The 25,693-nt window shown below is 43.8% G+C and overlaps 1 protein-coding gene across 1 annotated transcript; it reads left to right on the plus strand.

Moving 5' to 3' along the window:
- Nucleotides 1-406: 406 nt before the first annotated feature.
- LOC306794388 (activin receptor type-2B-like) lies at nucleotides 407-25,693 on the plus strand (the record flags this gene model as incomplete). The annotated part of the gene is made up of 11 exons (XM_079292425.1): nucleotides 407-458; nucleotides 14,911-15,115; nucleotides 19,036-19,142; nucleotides 19,238-19,380; nucleotides 20,157-20,300; nucleotides 20,380-20,523; nucleotides 21,114-21,262; nucleotides 22,395-22,509; nucleotides 22,614-22,752; nucleotides 23,562-23,692; nucleotides 25,478-25,693. The coding sequence occupies 11 exons, from the start codon at nucleotides 407-409 to the stop codon at nucleotides 25,691-25,693; spliced, it is 1,545 nt and encodes a 514-aa protein (XP_079148551.1).

Here is a 25,693-nt window from a genome sequence, read left to right on the forward strand (position 1 = left end):
AGAGAGAGAGAGAGAGAGAGAGAGAGAGAGAGAGAGAGGCGCTGGTCTGCGGGCTGTTTTCACACCTCTTCTCTGGGACTCCTCCTGCGGGCTGGTGTGGAACTATCAGCGGGCTGTGAGTGTGAGGGACCCCGCATGGCTCCTGATCCGCTGGGAACTTCTTCGTAGAGCCGTGCGGGTCTGGTTCTCTTTGGAGGAGGAGGAGGAGGAGGAGGAGGAAGAGGAAGAGGGGGCTGCTGGCTGGATTATTTCACACACTGCACACAAAAGCCCGGTGGACTAAAAACACTGTCCCGGATCTCCGGGTCGTGGTTGTTACGCAGCGTCTCTGAACTGGTCTCTTAAATGTTGGAGGAGGATCCGGGAGACACCAGGACCGAACCGGGCGGAGCAGACTAGAGGGACCATGTGGCTCTCCTGGCTGACCGGGGCACTTCTGCTGGGAACTTTGTGTGCAGGTACGAGCTGTTAGTTCAGGGCTTAAAGGGTTAAAGGGCTGCGGGTTGCATCACTGCAGCCGGAAACAGCGGCGGGCTGCTGAGCTGCTCGGTACCGGAGGCGGTCTGCAGCCGACCCCGCTCACATTAACGCCTGCTCGTGGGTCGTTGGTTCCGGCTGCGCGTGGAGATCCATATGCAAATATGATCGGTGTTTCTGAACCGGATCAATGTGGATCGGAGACGGTGTGAACCGGGATCCGTCAACGTGTCCTCATTCTGCACCGAGGAACACCTCGCTGCGTGTGCGTGCGTGCGTGCGTGCGAATGTGATCATCTGAGGACGTGGTCTATAGTGATGGTCTCTGCAGGAGTCAATTCAGTCCAGACTGCTTCTGCATTCACTGTCTGTGTGTGTGTGTGTGTGTGTGTGTGTCTGTGTGTGTGTGTGTGTTAGTGTGTGTGTGTGTGTGTGTGTGTGTGTGTTAGTGTGTGTGTCAGTGTGTTAGTGTGTGTGTGTGTGTGTGTGTGTTAGTGTGTGTGTCAGTGTGTTAGTGTGTGTGTGTGTGTGTGTGTTAGTGTGTGTGTGTGTGTTAGTGAGTGTGTGTGTGTTAGTGTATGTGTGTGTTAGTGTGTGTGTGTTAGTGTGTGTGTGTGTGTATGTGTGTGTTAGTGTGTGTGTGTTAGTGAGTGTGTGTGTGTGTGTGTGTGTGTGTTAGTGTGTGTGTGTGTGTTAGTGAGTGTGTGTTAGTGTGTGTGTGTGTTAGTGTGTGTGTGTGTGTGTATGTGTGTGTTAGAGTGTGTGTGTGTGTGTGTGTGTGTTAGTGTGTGTTAGTGTGTGGGTGTGTGTGTTAGTGTGTGTGTGTGTGTATGTGTGTGTTAGAGTGTGTGTGTTAGTGTGTGTGTTAGTGTGTGTTAGTGTGTGTGTGTTAGTGTGTGTTAGTGTGTGTGTGTGTGTATGTGTGTGTTAGAGTGTGTGTGTGTGTGTGTGTTAGTGTGTGTTAGTGTGTGTGTGTGTGTATGTGTGTGTTAGAGTGTGTGTGTGTGTGTGTGTTAGTGTGTGTTAGTGTGTGTATGTGTGTGTTAGAGTGTGTGTGTTAGTGTGTGTGTTAGTGTGTGTTAGTGTGTGTGTGTTAGTGTGTGTTAGTGTGTGTGTGTGTTAGTGTGTGTGTGTGTTAGTGTGTGTTAGTGTGTGTGTGTGTGTGTGTGTGTTAGTGTGTGTGTGTGTTAGTGTGTGTGTGTGTGTTAGTGTGTGTTAGTGTGTGTGTGTGAGTGTGTGTGTGTGTGTTAGTGTGTGTGTGTGTTAGTGTGTGTTAGTGTGTGTGTGTGTGTGTGTTAGTGTGTGTTAGTGTGTGTGTGTGTGTTAGTGTGTGTGTGTGTGTTAGTGTGTGTTAGTGTGTGTGTGTGTTAGTGTGTGTGTGTTAGTGTGTGTTAGTGTGTGTTAGTGTGTGTGTGTGTGTGTGTGTGTGTGTTAGTGTGTGTGTGTGTGTGTGTGTTAGTGTGTGTGTTAGTGTGTGTTAGTGTGTGTTAGTGTGTGTGTGTGTGTGTGTGTTAGTGTGTGTGTGTGTGTGTGTGTGTTAGTGTGTGTGTGTGTGCTCCATTGTCTGCTCGCGCATACAGGCGGATCGATCATCGATCAGCAGAGCTCGAGCCTCACCATTGTCCGGTAACCGGGCAGATTGATCTTTATTTCTTCATGGCGCCTCCTGTCTTTACTCCGGGCAGATGAATGAAGCGGCGTGCGGTCATGTGGCCTCGTGGTAGTGGCGAGGAGGCGTATGCGCGCTGCAAAACACAGATGGAGAGAACGTGCCTGATGAGAAGGTGACGTCAGGTGTGTCCTCGTGCTGCTCGGTGACCAGGCTTTGTGCTGCTTCATCATCTTCATCATCACCTTCATCATGATCAACATCTTCATCATCAACATCATCATCTTCAACACCTTCATCATCATCATCAACATCTTCAACATCATCATCAACATGTTCATCAACATCATCATCTTCATCATCATCTTCAACACCTTCATCACCATCATCAACATCTTCAACATCATCATCAACATCAACATCTTCATCAACATCATCATCTTCATCATCATCTTCAACACCTTCATCATCATCTTCAACACCTTCATCATCATCTTCAACACCTTCATCATCGTCTTCAACATCTTCATCATCATCTTCAACATCATCATCTTCATCAACATCATCATCATCTTCAACACCTTCATCATCATCTTCAACACCTTCATCATCATCAACATCTTCATCTTCATCAACATCATCATCAACATCATCATCTTCAACACCTTCATCATCATCTTCAACACCTTCATCATCATCAACATCTTCATCATCATCTTCAACATCATCATCTTCAACATCATCATCATCAACATCTTCATCATCATCTTCAACATCATCATCTTCAACATCATCATCATCAACATCTTCAGCACCTTCATCATCAACATCTTCATCATCAACACCTTCATCAACATCATCATCATCAACATCTTCATCATCATATACGGTGTATATATGTATATCAGCTGCTGCTGCTGGGAGCTGAGCTCTCCTGCTCCCAGATCTGGGTCTGTCCACGGTGGACCGGTCTCTGCTGAAGGATCTGGGTCTGTCCACGGTGGACTAGGTTTCTGCTGGAGGATCTGGGTCTGTCCACGGTGGACCGGTCTCTACTGGAGAATCTGGGTCTGTCCACGGTGGACTAGGTTTCTGCTGGAGGATCTGGGTCTGTCCACGGTGGACTAGGTTTCTGCTGGAGGATCTGGGCCTGTCCACGGTGGACTAGGTTTCTGCTGGAGGATCTGGGCCTGTCCGCGGTGGACTAGGTTTCTGCTGGAGGATCTGGGCCTGTCCACAGTGGACTAGGTTTCTGCTGGAGGATCTGGGCCTGTCCACGGTGGACTAGGTTTCTGCTGGAGGATCTGGGTCTGTCCACGGTGGACCGGTCTCTGCTGAAGGATCTGGGTCTGTCCACGGTGGACTAGGTTTCTGCTGGAGGATCTGGGTCTGTCCACGGTGGACTAGGTTTCTGCTGGAGGATCTGGGTCTGTCCACCGTGGACTAGGTTTCTGCTGGAGGATCTGGGTCCGCTGAAAGCGATTTAAAGGGCCAGCGACTGTTTTTTTCCCTCTTCTTGGCTCTGCTAAAATTGATGACATGGGTCAAGAGGAGGAGGGAGAAAAATACCCAGAATGCACGTTGTTAACTGTTGATGTCGTGATTGGCTGAGAGAGAGACAATCAGGTTAGTTCCACAAGATGCTTATTTTTAAAGCTCAATAACCTCAATATCACTAACCTGATCACTAACCTGATCACTAACCTGATCAATAACCCAATCATTAACCGGATCACTAACCCGATCATTAACCGGATCACTAACCGGATCACTAACCCGATCAATAACCCGATCATTAACCGGATCACTAGCCCGATCATTAACCCGATCAATAACCCGATCATTAACCGGATCACTAACCCGGTCATTAACCCGATCACTAACCCGATCACTAACCCGATCATTAACCGGATCACTAACCCGATCATTAACCCGATCACTAACCCGATCAATAACCCGATCACTAACCCGATCACTAACCCAATCATTAACCCGATCAATAACCCGATCAATAACAGGATCGTTAACCCGATCAATAACCCGATCACTAACCCGATCAATAACCCGATCATTAACCCGATCAATAACCCGATCATTAACCCGATCAATAACCCGATCAATAACAAGATCATTAACCCGATCAATAACCCGATCACTAACCCGATCAATAACCCGATCATTAACCCGATCAATAACCCGATCAATAACCCGATCATTAATCCGATCACTAACCCGATCAATAACCCGATCAATAACCCGATCATTAACCCGATCAACAACCCGATCACTAACCCGATCACTAACCCGATCAATAACCCTATCAATAACCCTATCAATAACCCGATCACTAACCCGATCAATAACCCGATCACTAACCCGATCACTAACCCGATCAATAACCCGATCACTAACCCGATCACTAACCCGATCAATAACCCGATCATTAACCCAAACAATAACCCGATCATTAACCCGATCAATAACCCGATCATTAGCCCGATCACTAACCCGATCACTAACCCGATCACTAACCCGATCACTAACCCGATCATTAACCCGATCAATAACCCGATCATTAACCGGATCATTAACCGGATCAATAACCCGATCAATAACCCGATCAATAACCCGATCAATAACCCGATCAATAACCCGATCACTAACCCGATCAATAACCCGATCAATAACAGGATCATTAACCCGATCAATAACAGGATCATTAACCCGATCAATAACCCGATCAATAACCCGATCAATAACCGGATCATTAACCCGATCACTAACCCGATCAATAACCCGATCACTAACCCGATCACTAACCCGATCAATAACCCGATCATTAACCCGATCAATAACCCGATCATTAACCCGATCAATAACCCGATCACTAACCCGATCAATAACCCGATCACTAACCCGATCACTAGCCTGAACAATAACCCGATCATTAACCCGATCACTAACCCGATCACTAACCCGATTAATTACCCGATCACTAACCCGATCAATAACCCGATCATTAACCCGATCAATAACCCGATCATTAACCCGATCACTAACCCGATCACTAACCCGATCACTAACCCGATCATTAACCGGATCAATAACCGGATCAATAATCCGATCACTAACCCGATCACTAACCCGATCACTAACCCGATTAATTACCCGATCACTAACCCGATTAATTACCCGATCACTAACCCGATGACTAACCCGATCACTAACCCGATCATTAACCCGAACAATAACCCGATCAATAACCCGATCATTAACCCGATCAATAACCCGATCAATAACCCGATCACTAACCCGATCACTAACCCGATCACTAACCCGATCAATAACCCGATCACTAACCCGATCACTAACCAGATCAATAACCCCGATCACTAACCCGATCACTAACCCGATCAATAACCCGATCACTAACCCGATCAATAACCCGATCATTAACCGGATCAATAACCCGATCAATAACCCGATCATTAACCCGATCAATAACCCGATCACTAACCCGATCAATAACCCGATCACTAACCCGATCAATAACCGGATCATTAACCCGATCACTAACCCGATCAATAACCCGATCATTAACCCGATCACTAACCCGATCACTAACCCGATCAATAACCCGATCATTAACCCGATCAATAACCCGATCATTAACCCGAACAATAACCCGATCAATAACCCGATCACTAACCCGATCAATAACCCGATCACTAACCCGATCAATAACCCGATCACTAACCCGATCACTAACCCGATCATTAGCCTGAACAATAACCCGATCAATAACCCGATCATTAACCCGATCACTAACCCGATTAATTACCTGATCACTAACCCGATCATTAACCCGATCACTAACCCGATCATTAACCCGATTAATTACCCGATCACTAACCCGATCACTAACCCGATTAATTACCCGATCACTAACCCGATCACTAACCCGATCATTAACCTGAACAATAACCCGATCAATAACCCGATCACTAATCCGATCACTAACCCGATCACTAACCCGATTAATTACCCGATCACTAACCCGATCACTAACCCGATCACTAACCTGAACAATAACCCGATCAATAACCCGATCACTAATCCGATCACTAACCCGATCACTAACCCGATTAATTACCCGATCACTAACCCGATCACTAACCCGATCACTAACCCGATCACTAACCCGATCATTAACCCGATCATTAACCGGATCAATAACCGGATCAATAACCCGATCACTAATCCGATCACTAACCCGATCACTAACCCGATTAATTACCCGATCACTAACCCGATTAATTACCCGATCACTAACCCGATCACTAACCCGATTAATTACCCGATCACTAACCCGATTAATTACCCGATCACTAACCCGATCACTAACCTGTATTCTCACTAAGCTGTCCTCGAGCTGCATAGATGATGACTTTTTCTTTTTGTGCTTCGATGACATCAGAGTAGGGCTGGGCGATAAATCGATTTAATCGATTAATTCGAATGTGTGCTTTAAGGCGATGTGTTTTATTGAAAATCGAGAAAATCGCCCCCACCCCTCCCCCCCGTTGGGTTCCCGTAGTTGAGTGCGCGCGCATTGTTTACAAACGAAAACAATGGCGGCCAGCAGTGAAGCTCTCGTTCTTAAGAGAGGTAAGAATGTGTCTTCGGTGGTCTGGAAATGGTTCGGGTTCGTGTCATCTGACACAGAACAAACAGCCTCAAACAGAGGCATGCCGCTGAGTGGGAGAAGCGTTGCGCCCTGAGGAGGGAGCAGGACCGCGGGAGCACAAGCGACGCTGTCTTCCTGGCAAACAATATTTAGAAAAAACATGCACGACTGTTTAATACTGTTGGTTATGTTGTGAATGCACTTGATTTTGTTTACATGCACTTATTTACTGTGCAAAATATGTTATGTTGATGTTAGATCAGATGTTGCACTTTTGAAAATGTGAATGTTAAAGGGTCACATACATTTTATTTCATGCTGTGTTTGTATCAGTGTATTCAGTTAGAAAAGCTTACTGTAAAAAGTTACATTTGCACAGTTGTTTACAATGGAAGGCTACTATTTAATGCCATTTAATGTTATGTTTAATTTAATTTTATATTTAAATGATTCAGGCAAACAAAAGAGTGACCAAATACTTTTTGTATACTACAGGCACCTTTCTACAATGTTCAGGTTTTGTTTGCACTTTATTTTTATCAACCTACGAGGGAAAATCATCACAAAATAAAAAATTGTTTTCAACAGCTTCTGTCATCTGCAAAAATTTGTGGGGGAAAAAATCGATTTAAATCGTGAATCGGATTTTTTGTAAAAAAATCGGAGATTTTTTTTTTAGGCCATATCGCCCAGCCCTACATCAGAGAGATCAATAATCAATCAACACGTCGGACTGTTGATGTGTGTTTGTGTTCAGAGCTGTGAGGACTCTGATTGGATGGACCCGACTAGGGGGAGGGGCTCTGTTTTAAAGACACAGCGACCTCATTGCTCTTTTCATAATAATCCTTCTACAGCAGACCTGTGCATTGTATGAATAAACCACTCTGTAAAGCGCTCTGAGGCAAATTTGTGATTTGTGATTTTGGGCTATACAAAAATAAAATAAATTGAATTGAATTGAATTGAATATGATTGCAAAGAGAGCACGAACACTAAAAGAAGAGGAGATATTGAATATTCCTTTTGGAAAGGGGGAAGCTGAAGCATTAATAAGAGAGGCAGGACGGGAGGTATGGCAGAAGAAGTGGGACAACGACAACAAAGGAAGACATTATTATAACATTCAGAAATCCATAAATGTGAAGACATACAAAGGGAAGTACAGAAGAGAGGAGGTCATCATATCAAGGTTACGGTTCGGACACACAGGACTGAACTCATGGACTCAGATAAGTGCACTGATGACTGAAGACGTGGAGCATGTTGTCCTGAAATGTCAAAGACACAACAGACAGGAACATCTTGAAGCTAAACAGATGTCAGTTGGGACGGAAGTGGAGTTTGGAGGCAGTTCTGGCAGCGGAATATGAATATTACAAATGTATATGCGTTTGGATTATTGCTGCTGCAGATGTTTACGGTGGAGCTCGTTTGAACTCTGTTGGTCAGTTTGTGTCGTTAGGAAAGGTTTGAAACATGATAACGTGCAAAGTAACTAGTAACTAAAGCTGGCAGACTCATGTAGTGGAGTACAACGTACAATATCTCCCTCTGGGATGTAGTAGAAGTACAAAGTTAAATAAAATAGAAATACTCAAGCAAAGTACCTTGAATTTGTCCATAAGTACTTAAGCAAATATCGTTACATTCCACCAGCGATCATAACATTTACTCTCACAGCTCTTCAGAACCAAACAAGTTTCTTTTTACAACGAGGTGGAATAATATCGAGCAGGTCTGTTGGTCCGGCCCTCACGCGCTGTACGCGGTTCATCAACTCATAACCCACTCGCAATATGATGTTTACATGAAGCACATACAGAGGACATTCATATCTGTGATGATATAAACCTGCTCCTTTCAGACAGAACAGATTATTATGATGAACATGAACAATTTATTAATGTGTGAATATGAGTTTACATCACAAACTATAGAACACAAATATGAACATTATGACAACAGTCATAAGTAATAAGTGTAACAATAAGAGTAAATATAGAAACAAGTTCAACTCAAGTCGGAAGTAAAGAAATTCATCCGTTTAGATACAAGAGTGAAATAATGTGTGTGAGATTGTGTGTGTGTGTGTGTGTGTGTGTGTGTGTGTGTGTGTGTGTGTGTGTGTGTGTGTGTGTGTGTTGGTCTGCTGTGACAGATGGGGGGGTGTGAGGGGGGGTCCAAAGATCTCTTTCATTGACAAAGTAACGCCCCCCCCTCATTTGTTTCCTCCCCTCGTCTCCCTCGAGGACCGGAGGAATGACTCCCTCTGTTCAGGGATGGGGGTCCAGTCTGGTCTGGGGTGGGGTGGTGAGGGGGGGACAGAAACCGTCTCCGATCTGGTGCTTCTGTGATCAGCTGTTAAACGTGCACGTGAGCACACCCAGCCTGATGTGGGGTCCTTAAGGGGACTATCAGGGGGGTCCACGGAGCTCTGAAAGGGTTTAAGGGGTTCCAGGGTTTCTTTGGTGGGTTCTAAGTTCTTGAAGGGGTTCCAGGAACACACCAGTGGGTTTGCTGGTCTCAGTCTTTCTGTCTTTTAAGGTTTCACTGGGTTTTTGAATAAGACCCACATGGGGTTGTTGGTGGTCCTGAAGGGTGGTGTACAGACATCTTAGAGGGTTCAGGGGCTACTTGAATGAGTATTGGAGGTCCATTGGGGGGCTTAATGGGCCTTCTGTGGACCTGAGCATCTTCTAGGGTTCCAGGGCTCCATGGGGGTCCATTGCAGTGTTTTAAGGTCTTCGTGGGTCTGTTTGGGGTGCAGGAGTTCCTTGAAGGTGTTCCATGACTACATTGGGATATTTAAAAGGTGACTGATTTACATGGGGTTCTTCAAAGGGTTCCAGGTCAACATGGGGGGTTCCTTCGTGGTTTCATTGGAGTGTCTCGGAGGAGATTCCAGGGTCTTAGAAAGGGCTCCATATTGGGGATTCTAGAGGGTCCCAAGGCTACTTTACAGGGTTCCACGGTTCCATGAGTGAATTAGTTTGTCATTGAGGCGGTCTGAGCATCTTCCAGGGGGGTCACAGGGGGATCCTCTTGATTCTTAAAGGCACCACAAAGGGTGTTTTGGTGGTCTTTGGGGGTCATTCTAGTCTTCGAGGGGTTCTGGACCTTATTATTGGGGTTGAGTGACGTTCTCGTGGTCTTTGTGGAGGTCCCATTGTTCTAAGAAGAAGTTTTAATGACTTCTCCAGTTCTTGTTGGAACGTAGACCTCTAAAGGTTTTGGTTTGGTTGAACTAAAGCTTAGGAGACGTTCAGGACACTTACAGGACACGTACAGGACACGTTCAGGACACGTTCAGGACACGTTCAGGAGACGTTCAGGACACGTTCAGGACACGTTCAGGACACGTACAGGACACGTACAGGACACGTACAGGACACGTACAGGACACGTTCAGGAGACGTACAGGACACGTTCAGGACACGTACAGGACACGTACAGGACACGTTCAGGAGACCTACAGGACACGTACAGGACACGTTCAGGACACGTACAGGACACGTTCAGAACACGTTCAGGAGACGTACAGGACACGTACAGGACACGTTCAGGACACGTACAGGACACCTTCAGGACACGTACAGGACACGTACAGGACACGTTCAGGACACGTTCAGGACACGTTCAGGAGACGTTCAGGACACGTTCAGGACACGTTCAGGACACGTACAGGACACGTACAGGACACGTACAGGACACGTTCAGGAGACGTACAGGACACGTTCAGGACACGTACAGGACACGTACAGGACACGTTCAGGAGACCTACAGGACACGTACAGGACACGTTCAGGACACGTTCAGGAGACGTACAGGACACGTACAGGACACGTTCAGGACACGTTCAGGACACGTTCAGGACACGTACAGGACACGTTCAGGACACGTTCAGGAGACGTTCAGGAGACGTACAGGACACGTTCAGGACACGTTCAGGACACGTTCAGGACACGTACAGGACACGTTCAGGAGACGTTCAGGAGACGTACAGGACACGTTCAGGACACGTTCAGGACACGTTCAGGACACGTACAGGACACGTACAGGACACGTACAGGAGACGTTCAGGAGACGTACAGGACACGTTCAGGACACGTACAGGACACGTTCAGGACAGGTACAGGACACGTTCAGGACACGTACAGGACACGTACAGGACACGTACAGGAGACGTTCAGGAGACGTACAGGACACGTTCAGGACACGTACAGGACACGTTCAGGACAGGTTCAGGAGACGTACAGGAGACGTTCAGGACACGTTCAGGAGACGTTCAGGAGACGTACAGGAGACGTACAGGACACGTTCAGGACACGTTCAGGAGACGTTCAGGACACGTTCAGGAGACGTTCAGGACACGTTCAGGACACGTACAGGACACGTACAGGACACGTTCAGGACACGTACAGGACACGTTCAGGAGACGTACAGGACACGTTCAGGACACGTACAGGACACGTTCAGAACACGTTCAGGAGACGTACAGGACACGTACAGGACACGTTCAGGACACGTTCAGGACACGTACAGGACACGTTCAGGACACGTTCAGGACACGTACAGGACACGTACAGGACACGTTCAGGACACGTTCAGGAGACGTACAGGACACGTTCAGGACACGTACAGGACACGTTCAGGAGACGTACAGGAGACGTTCAGGAGACGTTCAGGAGACGTTCAGGAGACGTACAGGACACGTTCAGGACACGTACAGGACAGGTTCAGGAGACGTTCAGGAGACGTACAGGACACGTTCAGGAGACGTTCAGGAGACGTTCAGGACACGTACAGGACACGTTCAGGACACGTTCAGGAGACGTTCAGGAGACGTTCAGGACACGTTCAGGACACGCGTGTGTGTGTGTGTGTGTGTGCGCATGTGTGTGTGTGTGTGTGTGTGTGTCTGTGTGTCTGTGTGTGTGTGTCTGTGTGTGTGTGTGTCTGTGTGTGTGTGTGTGTCTGTGTGTGTGTGTGTGTGTGTGCGCGTGTCTGTGTGTGTGTCTGTGTGTGTGTCTGCATGTGTGTCTGTGTGTGTGTCTGTGTGTGTGTGTGTGTGTGTGTCTGTGTGTGTGTGTGTCTGTGTGTGTGTGTGTGTGTGTGTGTGTCTGTGTGTCTGTGTGTGTCTGTGTGTGTCTGTGTGTGTGTGTGTGTGTGTCTGTGTGTGTGTGTGTGTCTGTGTGTGTGTCTGTGTGTGTGTGTGTGTGTCTGTGTGTGTGTGTGTGTCTGTGTGTGTGTCTGTGTGTGTGTGTGTGTATGTGTGTGCGCGTGTCTGTGTGTGTTTGTGTGTTGGGGGGGGGCGTTTTGGGATCCAGCTGGATGGCAGCCAGGACCTGGTCTGAGAGTCTGGAGTCTTCACAGTTTTAACACCACATTAGAGAGCCTCAGTGATGACATCACTTCCTGTGTGTTTCCTGGTGGATGGACAGGTAAACAGCTGTTCTTAAAGTAACTGAGTACTTTGTGGTTCCATGAAGACCTTCAGAGCTACATGAGCACATCAAACCATCTTCTCTCTAAATATGAACCATCACGTCAACAGATGATGTCATTGTGTCTCTGATGGCATCGCCATGGGATTCCACTGATACGTTATCGTACGTGAAGAAGTATTACTGCAGTAAAAGTACTACGACCACACTGGGAAAGTACTCCACTACTACTAAAACATCCTGCGTTCATTCTTACTTAATTTATTTCTTTTGTATTCATCATTCAGATCATTTTAATCTGACATGAAGAAACTACATCTCCCATAAGCCTTCACCAGCACGTCATCCCAACCAGTTGTTCAACTTCATTTCACCCAATAGATTATTGATTAAAAGTGTTTGTGTGTGTGTGAATATCATAAAGCCCGTTGATGATATGGATCTATATGTGTGTGTGAGAAGAGTTCCCATGGCTTTGCATCTCATGTGTTGCCCTCTGATCTCAGTAACATATGCACACACACACACACACACAGGCATCTGGCAGACCGTGTGTGTGTGTGTGTGTGACCCCTGACCGTCATGTCTGGAACGCACAAAGGCTGTTGAAAATGCCCGTGAGGTCACACACACTCTGAGTGATTTGCATTTCACACACACGTCGGACTGATGGAGTCAGGAGGTCAGAGGTCACAGACTATAGACATGTTAATGTGTGAGATCATGTGACGTCGCTGCTCTTCATAACTAAACTGCAGCTGTCTCTGTTTCTAACAGACGATGGGGTCAGAGGTCATGAGAACTCTGGTTTATATGAAGATGTCCTCGGATACTGGATCAGGTCTCTGAGTCACTCTGAGATCTGATTCATAATAGTTTAGTTTACTGGTATAGTTTAGTTTCTGGTGTAGTTTAGTTTACTGGTGTAGGTTAGTTTCTGGTATAGTTTAGTTTATTGGTGTAGTTTAGTTTACTGGTGTAGGTTAGTTTACTGGTGTAGTTTAGTTTCTGGTGTAGTTTAGTTTACTGGTGTAGTTTAGTTTCTGGTGTAGTTTAGTTTACTGGTGTAGTTTAGTTTACTGGTGTAGGTTAGTTTCTGGTATAGTTTAGTTTCTGGTGTAGTTTAGTTTACTGGTGTAGTTTAGTTTACGGTGTAGTTTAGTTTCTGGTTTAGTTTACGGTGTAGTTTAGTTTACGGTGTAGTTTAGTTTCTGGTTTAGTTTACGGTGTAGTTTAGTTTACGGTGTAGTTTAGTTTCTGGTGTAGTTTAGTTTACGGTGTAGTTTAGTTTCTGGTGTAGTTTAGTTTACGGTGTAGTTTAGTTTCTGGTTTAGTTTACGGTGTAGTTTAGTTTCTGGTTTAGTTTACGGTGTAGTTTAGTTTACGGTGTAGTTTAGTTTCTGGTGTAGTTTAGTTTACGGTGTAGTTTAGTTTCTGGTGTAGTGGTTGATTTTACTTCACCTCATGTGAAAATATCTGAACCAGCCCTTTAATACTCCATTAGTTAGAGAGAGATGTGTGTGTCTCGCCTCATTCATTTCTTCCTGAACTTTCTCTAATTCTCTGCTGAACTTTTTAATTGAAAAATAAGTTGGACTAAATGTCAAGTGACACACACACTCACACACAGACACAGACACACTCACACACAGACACACACACACAGCTTTCTGGCCCATTAGCTCACAGATCACTATGGCGACCGAAGTCGACCTCCAGAATACTGATGAGGGTTCAGACTGAAGTTCTCTGTGTACTGTACACAGTACTACTGCAGTACTCCTGTGTACAGTAGTACACAGGCAGAACACAGTACTACTGCAGTACTGTTCATGTACAGCAGATAGATAGATATTCAGAAGAAGAACAAAAACGTGATCATCAGAAATCTGAGATGTTTGTTCATATAAATACAATAAACAGAAAGATTTACAATAGAATATATGAAAAATACGTAAAAGTACATGTGGTATTACAGTGGCAGCCTGTACAGTTATTGAAGTACAATATGTACTTGTACTTCCTCCATGTAGGATTTCTGGAAACAGACGTTGATGTTGAGACAGTTTAGATTTTTAGAGTGAACTGTCCCTTTAAAAAAAACTCTGTTTCCATTTGAGTACCATGGTATTGTAGTATTAGTACTGTGTGTGTATGTGTGTGTGTGTGGTTGCGTAGCGACGCTGAATGCACAAATTGGCTGTAACATCTGTCACACTGAACGCTCTCAGTCTGAACTTCTGTTAAAATACTTCTGTTAACTTCTGTTAAACTTCTGTTAAAATACTACAGTTACACAAGTACATGTATGAGGTAGTACTACTACTTCACTCCAGTATTCCTCTAACGCTACATTTACCTGATTTATTAAGTTTGAAAACCTTCATCTCACAAAGTACTAGGAGAGAAGAGGCAACAGAGGTGGGAGGAGACGAGGAGGGGCAAAGGAAACAGTAGGGGGGGAGGAAGAAGGCAAGGAAGGAAGGAGACAAGAAGAGATGGTGAAAGTGAGACAGATTGATGAAGATGACGGAGGAGGAAGAAGAGATGATGAAGGCAGTGTAGAGGAATAAAGAGATGAGGAGAGGAAGTGAGGAGAGATGGATAAAGAGGACGATGATGATGATGATGATGATGGTAATGATGATGAAGATGATGATGCCTGATGAAGATGCTCTCTCTGTGTTTAGGACTCAGCAGGGGGGCCGACACCACCGACTGTCTGTACTACAACGTGAACTTTGAGCTGGAGCGGACCAATCGGAGCGGAGTGGAGCGCTGTGAAGGAGAGCAGGAGAAACGCTCCCACTGCTACGCCTCCTGGAGGAACATCTCCGGCTCCGTGGAGCTGGTGAAGAAGGGCTGCTGGCTGGACGACTTCAACTGCTACGACCAGTAATCCAGTTCCCACAAGTTATTATCTTCATCCCACAAGTCATTATCTTCATCCCACAAGTCATCTTCATTCCACAAGTCATCTTCATTCCACAAGTCATTATCTTCATCCCACAAGTCATTATCTTCATTCCACAAGTCATCTTCATTCCACAAGTCATTATCTTCATCCCACAAGTCATTATCTTCATCCCACAAGTCATTATCTTCATTCCACAAGTCATCTTCATCCCACAAGTCATCTTCATTCCACAAGTCATTATCTTCATCCCACAAGTCATTATCTTCATCCCACAAGTCATCTTCATTCCACAAGTCATTATCTTCATTCCACAAGTCATCTTCATTCCACAAGTCATCTTCATTCCACAAGTCATTATCTTCATCCCACAAGTCATTATCTTCATCCCACAAGTCATTATCTTCATTCCACAAGTCATCTTCATCCCACAAGTCATTATCTTCATCCCACAAGTCATCTTCATTCCACAAGTCATTATCTTCATCCCACAAGTCATTATCTTCATTCCACAAGTCATCTTCATCCCACAAGTCATTATCTTCATTCCACAAGTCATCTTCATTCCAGAAGTCATTATCTTCATCCCACAAGTCATTATCTTCATTCCACAAGTCATTATCTTCATCCCACAAGTCATTATCTTCATTCCACAAGTCATTATCTTCATTCCACAAGTCATCTTCATTCCACAAGTTATTATCTTCATTCCACAAGTCATCTTCATTCCACAAGTTATTATCTTCATGCCACAAGTCATCTTCATTCCACAAGTCATCTTCATTCCACAAGTCATTATCTTCATTCCACAAGTCATCTTCATTCCACAAGTTATTATCTTCATTCCACAAGTCATCTTCATTCCACAAGTTATTATCTTCATGCCACAAGTCATCTTCATTCCACAAGTCATTATCTTCATTCCACAAGTCATTATCTTCATTCCAGAAGTCATTATCTTCATCCCACAAGTCATTATCTTCATTCCACAAGTTATTATCTTCATTCCACAAGTCATCTTCATTCCACAAGTCATTATCTTCATCCCACAAGTCATTATCTTCATTCCACAAGTCATTATCTTCATCCCACAAGTCATCTTCATCCCACAAGTCATTATCTTCATTCCACAAGTCATTATCTTCATCCCACAAGTCATCTTCATTCCACAAGTCATTATCTTCATCCCACAAGTCATTATCTTCATTCCACAAGTCATCTTCATCCCACAAGTCATTATCTTCATTCCACAAGTCATCTTCATCCCACAAGTCATTATCTTCATTCCTCAAGTCATTATCTTCATCCCACAAGTCATTATCTTCATTCCACAAGTTATTATCTTCATTCCACAAGTCATTATCTTCATTCCACAAGTCATCTTCATTCCACAAGTCATTATCTTCATCCCACAAGTCATTATCTTCATTCCTCAAGTCATTATCTTCATCCCACAAGTCATTATCTTCATTCCTCAAGTCATTATCTTCATCCCACAAGTCATTATCTTCATTCCACAAGTCATTATCTTCATTCCACAAGTCATTATCTTCATTCCTCAAGTCATTATCTTCATCCCACAAGTCATTATCTTCATCCCACAAGTCATTATCTTCATTCCTCAAGTCATTATCTTCATCCCACAAGTCATTATCTTCATTCCACAAGTTATTATCTTCATTCCACAAGTCATTATCTTCATTCCACAAGTCATCTTCATTCCACAAGTCATTATCTTCATCCCACAAGTCATTATCTTCATTCCTCAAGTCATTATCTTCATCCCACAAGTCATTATCTTCATTCCACAAGTTATTATCTTCATTCCACAAGTCATTATCTTCATTCCACAAGTCATTATCTTCATTCCACAAGTCATCTTCATTCCACAAGTCATTATCTTCATCCCACAAGTCATTATCTTCATTCCTCAAGTCATTATCTTCATCCCACAAGTCATTATCTTCATTCCACAAGTTATTATCTTCATTCCACAAGTCATTATCTTCATTCCACAAGTCATCTTCATTCCACAAGTCATTATCTTCATCCCACAAGTCATTATCTTCATTCCACAAGTCATCTTCATCCCACAAGTCATTATCTTCATTCCTCAAGTCATTATCTTCATCCCACAAGTCATTATCTTCATTCCACAAGTCATTATCTTCATTCCACAAGTCATTATCTTCATTCCACAAGTCATTATCTTCATCCCACAAGTCATCTTCATTCCACAAGTCATTATCTTCATCCCACAAGTCATTATCTTCATTCCACAAGTCATCTTCATCCCACAAGTCATTATCTTCATTCCACAAGTCATCTTCATTCCACAAGTCATTATCTTCATTCCACAAGTCATCTTCATTCCACAAGTCATTATCTTCATCCCACAAGTCATTATCTTCATCCCACAAGTCATTATCTTCATTCCACAAGTCATCTTCATCCCACAAGTCATTATCTTCATCCCACAAGTCATCTTCATTCCACAAGTCATTATCTTCATCCCACAAGTCATTATCTTCATTCCACAAGTCATCTTCATCCCACAAGTCATTATCTTCATTCCACAAGTCATTATCTTCATCCCACAAGTCATTATCTTCATTCCACAAGTCATTATCTTCATCCCACAAGTCATTATCTTCATTCCACAAGTCATTATCTTCATCCCACAAGTCATTATCTTCATCCCACAAGTCATTATCTTCATTCCACAAGTCATCTTCATCCCACAAGTCATTATCTTCATTCCACAAGTCATCTTCATCCCACAAGTCATTATCTTCATCCCACAAGTCATTATCTTCATTCCACAAGTCATTATCTTCATCCCACAAGTCATTATCTTCATTCCACAAGTCATCTTCATCCCACAAGTCATTATCTTCATTCCACAAGTCATCTTCATCCCACAAGTCATTATCTTCATCCCACAAGTCATTATCTTCATTCCACAAGTCATTATCTTCATTCCACAAGTCATTATCTTCATCCCACAAGTCATTATCTTCATCCCACAAGTCATTATCTTCATTCCACAAGTCATCTTCATCCCACAAGTCATTATCTTCATTCCACAAGTCATCTTCATCCCACAAGTCATTATCTTCATCCCACAAGTCATTATCTTCATTCCACAAGTCATCTTCATCCCACAAGTCATTATCTTCATCCCACAAGTCATTATCTTCATTCCACAAGTCATCTTCATCCCACAAGTCATTATCTTCATCCCACAAGTCATTATCTTCATTCCTCAAGTCATTATCTTCATCCCACAAGTCATTATCTTCATTCCACAAGTCATTATCTTCATTCCACAAGTCATCTTCATCCCACAAGTCATTATCTTCATCCCACAAGTCATTATCTTCATTCCTCAAGTCATTATCTTCATCCCACAAGTCATCTTCATCCCACAAGTCATTATCTTCATTCCACAAGTCATTATCTTCATCCCACAAGTCATTATCTTCATTCCACAAGTCATTATCTTCATTCCACAAGTCATTATCTTCATTCCACAAGTCATTATCTTCATTCCACAAGTCATTATCTTCATCCCACAAGTCATTATCTTCATCCCACAAGTCATTATCTTCATTCCACAAGTCATTATCTTCATTCCACAAGTCATTATCTTCATCCCACAAGTCATTATCTTCATCCCACAAGTCATTATCTTCATTCCACAAGTCATTATCTTCATTCCACAAGTCATTATCTTCATTCCACAAGTCATTTCTGGACTTCCCAGCGGAGACATGCAGGGACCTCAGATATCAGAGACATCCGAGTTGACACGGCCGGTCCAGATCTCTTTCTCACCAGATATTGTTGATGTTTGTGTATCTTGTATATAATAGTTTCTTGTCTCCGGCTCGTCCCTCAGACAGGACTGTGTCGCCACAGAAGAAAGTCCTCAGGTCTTCTTCTGCTGCTGTGAAGGAAACTTCTGCAACGAGAAGTTCACACACCTGCCGGCCGTCACGGGACCTCGTGAGTCATATTTAATAAACATATCTATCTTTCATGAATCAGTGTGTGTCTGTGCATCTTCACTGATGGACGTGTTTGTATATGTGTGATGTCAGTGATCAAAGCTCCGCCCCCCGGCCTGTTGAACGTGATGGTTTACTGCCTGCTGCCCTTCGTCATGCTGTCTGTGGTTCTGCTCACCGCCGTCTGGATGTACCGGCACCGGAAACCTCCATACGGACACGTGGACCTTGCTGAGGTGTGCACACACACACACACACACACACACACAGTGAGAACATGGTGTCATAGCTCCCTCTGGTGGAACTGCAGCTGTATTGCATTAAATGTGAGGTATTATAATATTTTTTAATCATTTTCAGCATTTTTGGTTTTTATAGATATAGAAGACAAACAGTCCAGAGCTTTCCAACCTGGTCCTGATGTCATCGTCAATAATAATAATAATAATGATAACTTGAGCAGCAACTTAAAGACACGCGTAATTAATATATCTTATCATATTATTTTAAATGGTAATAATATCCTAAATATATTATTACTACGACATCTAGAAAAAGCTAAAGAAAAATAATTCTAATATACTCATTTATTTATTGAGCACTTTTCTCAACAATGTAGTAGAAGTACTTCACAACAAGGAAGACATTAATAAAACAGTAATAACAATAATAACGTACAATATAGATGAAGTGATGTCATCAGGACACCAGAATCAAACAAACAAACGTCTCCCAGATGATTAAATGTGATGTGAAAGAGTTCAGTTTAAAGACGATCGTCTCTGTGATGTCATTGTTCAGTTTGAGTGAATATGAGACATGTTAGTCTGCTCTGATTGGTGGATTATAACGAGACGTATAACAGGGTGTCGTCAGCATAACGACATATTTTCATCTTCTTGTCTCGTGCTTTTCTATTTCGTGAAAGAAGAACATCATGTGATGCAGCAGAATCCTGACTTTCACACATCATGTCTACTTCCTGCTGACCCTGTTGAACTTGTCCCCTCAGCATCCTGGTCCTCCCCACTCCTCCCCCCCGCTGCGTCTCAAACCTCTGCAGCTGCTGGAGGTGAAGGCCCGAGGACGCTTCGGCTGCGTCTGGAAGGCTCAGATGATCAACGAATACGTGGCCGTCAAGATCTTCCCCATCCAGGTTCAGACTCACACCCTCTCTGTGTGCTTCTGTGCCTGGACAACCGACTCTCATCTCCTCTTCCTCCTCTTCCTCACAGAATAAGGACTCGTGGGTGAACGAGACCGACGTCTTCATCACACCGGGGATGAGGCACGAGAACATCTTGAGGTTCATCGGTGCAGAGAAACGAGGGAGTCACCTGGAGGCCGAGCTGTGGCTCATGACCGAGTTCCACGAGAGGGTGAGGAGGGAGGAAGAGGAGGTTAGCTGTTATTGGTTAACTGGTTCAGATGTATCGGTTAAAGGTCTATTTTCTTCGAAGTGTAAGAAACATTAATACATTTCTTTATTTGACTACATTTATCCCAGTAAGGGGGACATGTGTCTCTGTGAGCCATCCCTGTATATAGGGAGCAGTGGGCTGCCAATGACGGGAGCCGTTAGGGGTTCAGTGTCTTGCTCAGGGACACTTCGACACAGCCAAGGATCAAACCAGCAACCTTGCGGTTACCAGACAACCCTCTTCACCCAGTGAGCCACGGATAATACATATCAAAGAACATGTGCCTCTCAACCGACACACCTGAACCACGACATGTTTACGTTAATTGCTAGCTGTTAGCTGCTAGCCGTTAGCTGCTAGCCGTTAGCTGCTAGCCAGCCACCATACAAAACAACAGTGTGTCTCTGGTCTCAGCTGTGTTTCACTGGCGCCCCTGCTGGCCGGTAGGAGTAGTGAGACAGGAACATAAATCAGACCTTTAGGATTCAGGTCTGGACTGGATGTGGTTTTGAATGAAGACCTGAGGGACCTGGTCTGTGTCTCTGCAGGGCTCCCTGTCTGACTTCCTGAAGGGGAACATCGTCAGCTGGTCAGAATTGTGTCACGTCTCTGAGTCGATGGCGTGCGGCCTGTCTTACCTTCACGAGGACGTCCCCCGTCTGAAGGGGGGGGGGGCCAAACCGGCCATCGCCCACAGGTCAGAGGTCAAGGTCACGTAGCAATGATGGAGATCTTATTATTGTTATTGTTATTATTGTTATATTATTATTGTCAAATATAATTATTATTTATTAATATTCTTTGCTTCTTCTTTTTATATTTATTATTATTATTGCTTTTATTATCGTTTTTCTTCTTTTTCTTCTTCTTCTTTTCATTGCTGTTATTATTATATTTATTGTTATTATCATCGTCATCATCATTCTTCTTATTATTATTATTGTTAAATATAATTATTATTTATTAATATTCTTTACTTCTTCTTTTTAAATTTATTATTATTGCTTTTATTATCGTTTTTATTATTTTATTTAATTTTTTGCTTATTTTTCTTCTTCTTTTCATTGGTGTTATTATTATATTTATTGTTATTATTATTATCATCATTATTATTATTATTATTATCATTATTATTGTTATGTTAGAAGAATCTTATTTTAGATATAACTGATAAATGTTGGTGATGCGTTTAAGTTCCTGTATGAAGGACGTAAAACAGAACGTTTAGTTTACACACCGATGATTTAAAGACGTGTCTGCAGTAACGACGTTTGGCCACATGATGGAGCCAGAGAGTCTGTTACCAGTCTAAAGAGATCAAAGAGTCACAGAGTCACTGCAGACATCAAACAGAATAACTCAACACTACTTCCTGTTTACTCCTTGTTACGAGGTCATCAAGCATTTCATTACTAACAACATGGAAGATGATTCGAATGGAAGGTGAGACTTTCATGTTGATTACTTCACCTGTAGAGTCTCAATATCATGACGAAGACTCATGATGAAGACTCATGATGAAGACCCCATCTACACGGTTCTGGTAGTCCTCCTATAATGGGGGACGGTCTGTAGACCCCCCATCAACAGGGTTGTGGTAGTCCTCCTATGATGGGGGGTGGTCTGTAGACCCCCCATCAACAGGGTTCTGGTAGTCCTCCTATGATGGGGGGCGTTCTGTAGACCCCCCATCAACAGGGTTCTTGTAGTCCTCCTATAATGGGGGACGGTCTGTAGACCCCCCATCAACAGGGTTCTGGTAGTCCTCCTATGATGGGGGGTGGTCTGTAGACCTGGTCTCATGTCCTCATGTCCTCGTGTCTCTTCAGGGACTTTAAGAGTAAGAACATCATGCTGCGTTCAGACCTCACCGCCGTCATCGGAGACTTCGGCCTCGCTGTTCGCTTCGCTCCGGGAGAACCACCTGGAGAGACTCACGGACAGGTGAGCCATCGGACCGCCGAGAGCCACACCCACACACCGAGCACGGCCTCATGTGTGTGTGTGTGTGTGTGTGCGTGTGCGTGTGTGTGTGTGTGTGTGTACAGGTGGGGACCAGACGCTACATGGCTCCAGAGGTTCTAGAAGGAGCCATCAACTTCCAGAGAGACTCCTTCCTGAGGATCGACATGTACGCTCTGGGTCTGGTGCTCTGGGAGCTGGTGACTCGCTGCAGGGCTGTGGATGGTAACACTCATATATTATATTCTTATAGTTTATTATGTTCTGTTTACTCATAAAGTAACACTCATATATTATATTCTTATAGTTTATTATGTTCTGTTTACTCATAAAGTAACACTCATACATTATATTATGGTTTCAGATATCTTCTTTTATTTTTACTAAACTCTTCTTAACTAAACTTGAATTCAAACTTAAACTCACTCCACACACAAACACTTAAGTTAAGTAACTAAACTTAACAAGGCTCAACTTAACTAAACTTAACTGAAGTTAACTTCACTAATGTTAACATAAGTTAACATTGGTTAACATTAACTAATGTTAAGTTAAGTCAACTAAACTAAACTAGACTGAATTTAACGAATGTCAACTGAACTTAACTGCACTTAACTAGACTTAACTGATGTTAACTAGACTCAATTTAACTTTAAACTTAAACTCACTTCACACACAAACGCAACCATCCAGAGACACTTCTCTCTAACACAGACCGACCAATCACAGACTCTTCACTTGATCTGGAGCTCGTCATGAATTATCACGTTTATATTGTGTAGTATTCGATAAAATATCCAATAAAAGATGTGAAAGGTTTAACAGTTCTACTTTAAAATAATGTAATCCTGTAATCCTGCTAGTAATCCTCAATTTTTACAGAATATATCAGTAATCTGATTACATAAATTAGCTCGTAAAACTAATTACGTAACTCAGTTCCATGTAAACTGACGTCACCATATCAACAGTTCTTTTTAGTTGTAATATTCATATTGTTTTACTGTGTGTGTGTGTGTGTGTGTGTGTGTCAGGCCCGGTGGGTGAGTACATGCTGCCCTTTGAGGAGGAGGTGGGTCAGCATCCGTCTCTGGAGGAGCTGCAGGAGTTTGTGGTCCACAAGAAGATGAGGCCGTCCCTCAAAGAGCTGTGGCTCAAACACAGCGTGAGTCTTCATCATGTTCTCATCGTCATCTTCAGTACCTGATCACATGTTACGTATCTTGTTACATTGAACATGTTTGTCATCGTAGTTTGTCGCGTCTCGTTACATTGAACGCGTTTGTCATCGTAGTTTGTCGCGTCTCGTTACATTGGATGTGTTTATCGTCGTAGTTTGTCGCGTCTCGTTACATTGGACGTGTTTATCGTCGTAGTTTGTCGCGTCTCGTTACATTGAACGCGCTTGGCGTCATAGTTTGTCGCGTCTCGTTACATTGGACGCGTTTGTCGTTGTAGTTTGTCGCGTCTCGTTACATTGGACGCGTTTATCGTCGTAGTTTGTCGCGTCTCATTACATTGGACGCGTTTGTCGTTGTAGTTTGTCGTGTCTCGTTACATTGAACGCGTCCGTCATCGTAGTTTGTCGCGTCTCGTTACATTGAACGCGTTTGTCGCGTCTTGTTACATTGAACACGTTTGGCGTCGTAGTTTGTCGGCACCGTTTGTCGCCGTAGTTTGTCGCGTCTTGTTACATTGAACACGTTTGGCGTCGTAGTTTGTCGTCATAGTTTGTCGCGTCTCGTTACATTGAACATGTTTGTCGGCGTAGTTTGTCATGTCTCGTTACATTGAATTGAACATGTTTGGCGTCGTAGTTTGTCGCGCCTCGTTACATTGAGCATGCTTGGCGTCGTAGTTTGTCGCGTATTGTTACATTGAACATGTTTGCCGTCGTAGTTTGTCGCGTATGTTACATTGAACACGTTTGTCGCCGTAGTTTGTCACGTCTCGTTACATTGAATTGAACTCGTTTGGCGTCGTAGTTTGTCGTGTCTCGTTACGCTGACCGTGTTTGTTGTCGTAGTTTGTCGCGTCTCATTACATTGAACGCATTTGTTGTCGTAGTTTGTCGCGTTTGTTGTCGTAGTTTGTCGCGTCTCGTTACATTGACCGGGTTTGTCGTTGTAGTTTGTCGTGTCTCGTTACATTGAACACGGTTGTCATCGTAGTTTGTTGCGTCTCATTACATTGAACGCGTTTGTTGTCGTAGTTTGTCGCGTCTCGTTACATTGAACGCGTTTGTCATTGTAGTTCGTCGCGTCTTGTTACATTAAACGCGTTTGTCGCGTCTTGTTACATTGAACACGTTTGGCGTCGTAGTTTGTCGGCACAGTTTGTCGGCGTAGTTTGTCACCGTAGTTTGTCGCGTCTTGTTACATTGAACACATTTGGCGTCGTAGTTTGTCGTCATAGTTTGTCGCGTCTCGTTACATTGAACATGTTTGCCGTCGTAGTTTGTCGCGTATGTTACATTGAACACGTTTGTCGCCGTAGTTTGTCACGTCTCGTTACATTGAATTGAACTCGTTTGGCGCCGTAGTTTGTCGTGTCTCGTTACGTTGACCGTGTTTGTTGTCGTAGTTTGTCGCGTCTCATTACATTGAACGCATTTGTTGTCGTAGTTTGTCGCGTTTGTTGTCGTAGTTTGTCACGTCTCGTTACATTGACCGGGTTTGTCGTTGTAGTTTGTCGTGTCTCGTTACATTGAACACGGTTGTCATCGTAGTTTGTTGCGTCTCATTACATTGAACGCGTTTGTTGTCGTAGTTTGTCGCGTCTCGTTACATTGAACGCGTTTGTCATCGTAGTTTGTAGGAGTTTGCTCTCACACAAAGATAGACGCACCTTTAATAACGAGGCGGTTTAGCAGCTTTTATTCGTCTTTATAAAACGAGCTGCGGTCGTAATAAGAATGATAAATAATAATATTTCTACTTTGTGGTTTCAGGGTCTGGCTCAGATCTGTGAAACGCTGGAGGAGTGCTGGGATCACGACGCAGAGGCTCGTCTGTCGGCCGGTTGTGTGGAGGAGAGGATCTCTCAGGTCCGCCGCCTGACCTCCACCGTAGCCCCGCCCACCTCGGACCACCTGCTGGTCTCCACGCTACCGCCCGTTCCGATGGTAACCAACGTGGACCTGCCGCCCAAAGAGTCCAGTATATGA

The sequence above is a fragment of the Melanostigma gelatinosum genome (assembly GCF_949748355.1).
Source record: "Melanostigma gelatinosum genome assembly, chromosome: 20".
In the NCBI taxonomy this organism is placed as follows: domain Eukaryota; kingdom Metazoa; phylum Chordata; class Actinopteri; order Perciformes; family Zoarcidae; genus Melanostigma; species Melanostigma gelatinosum.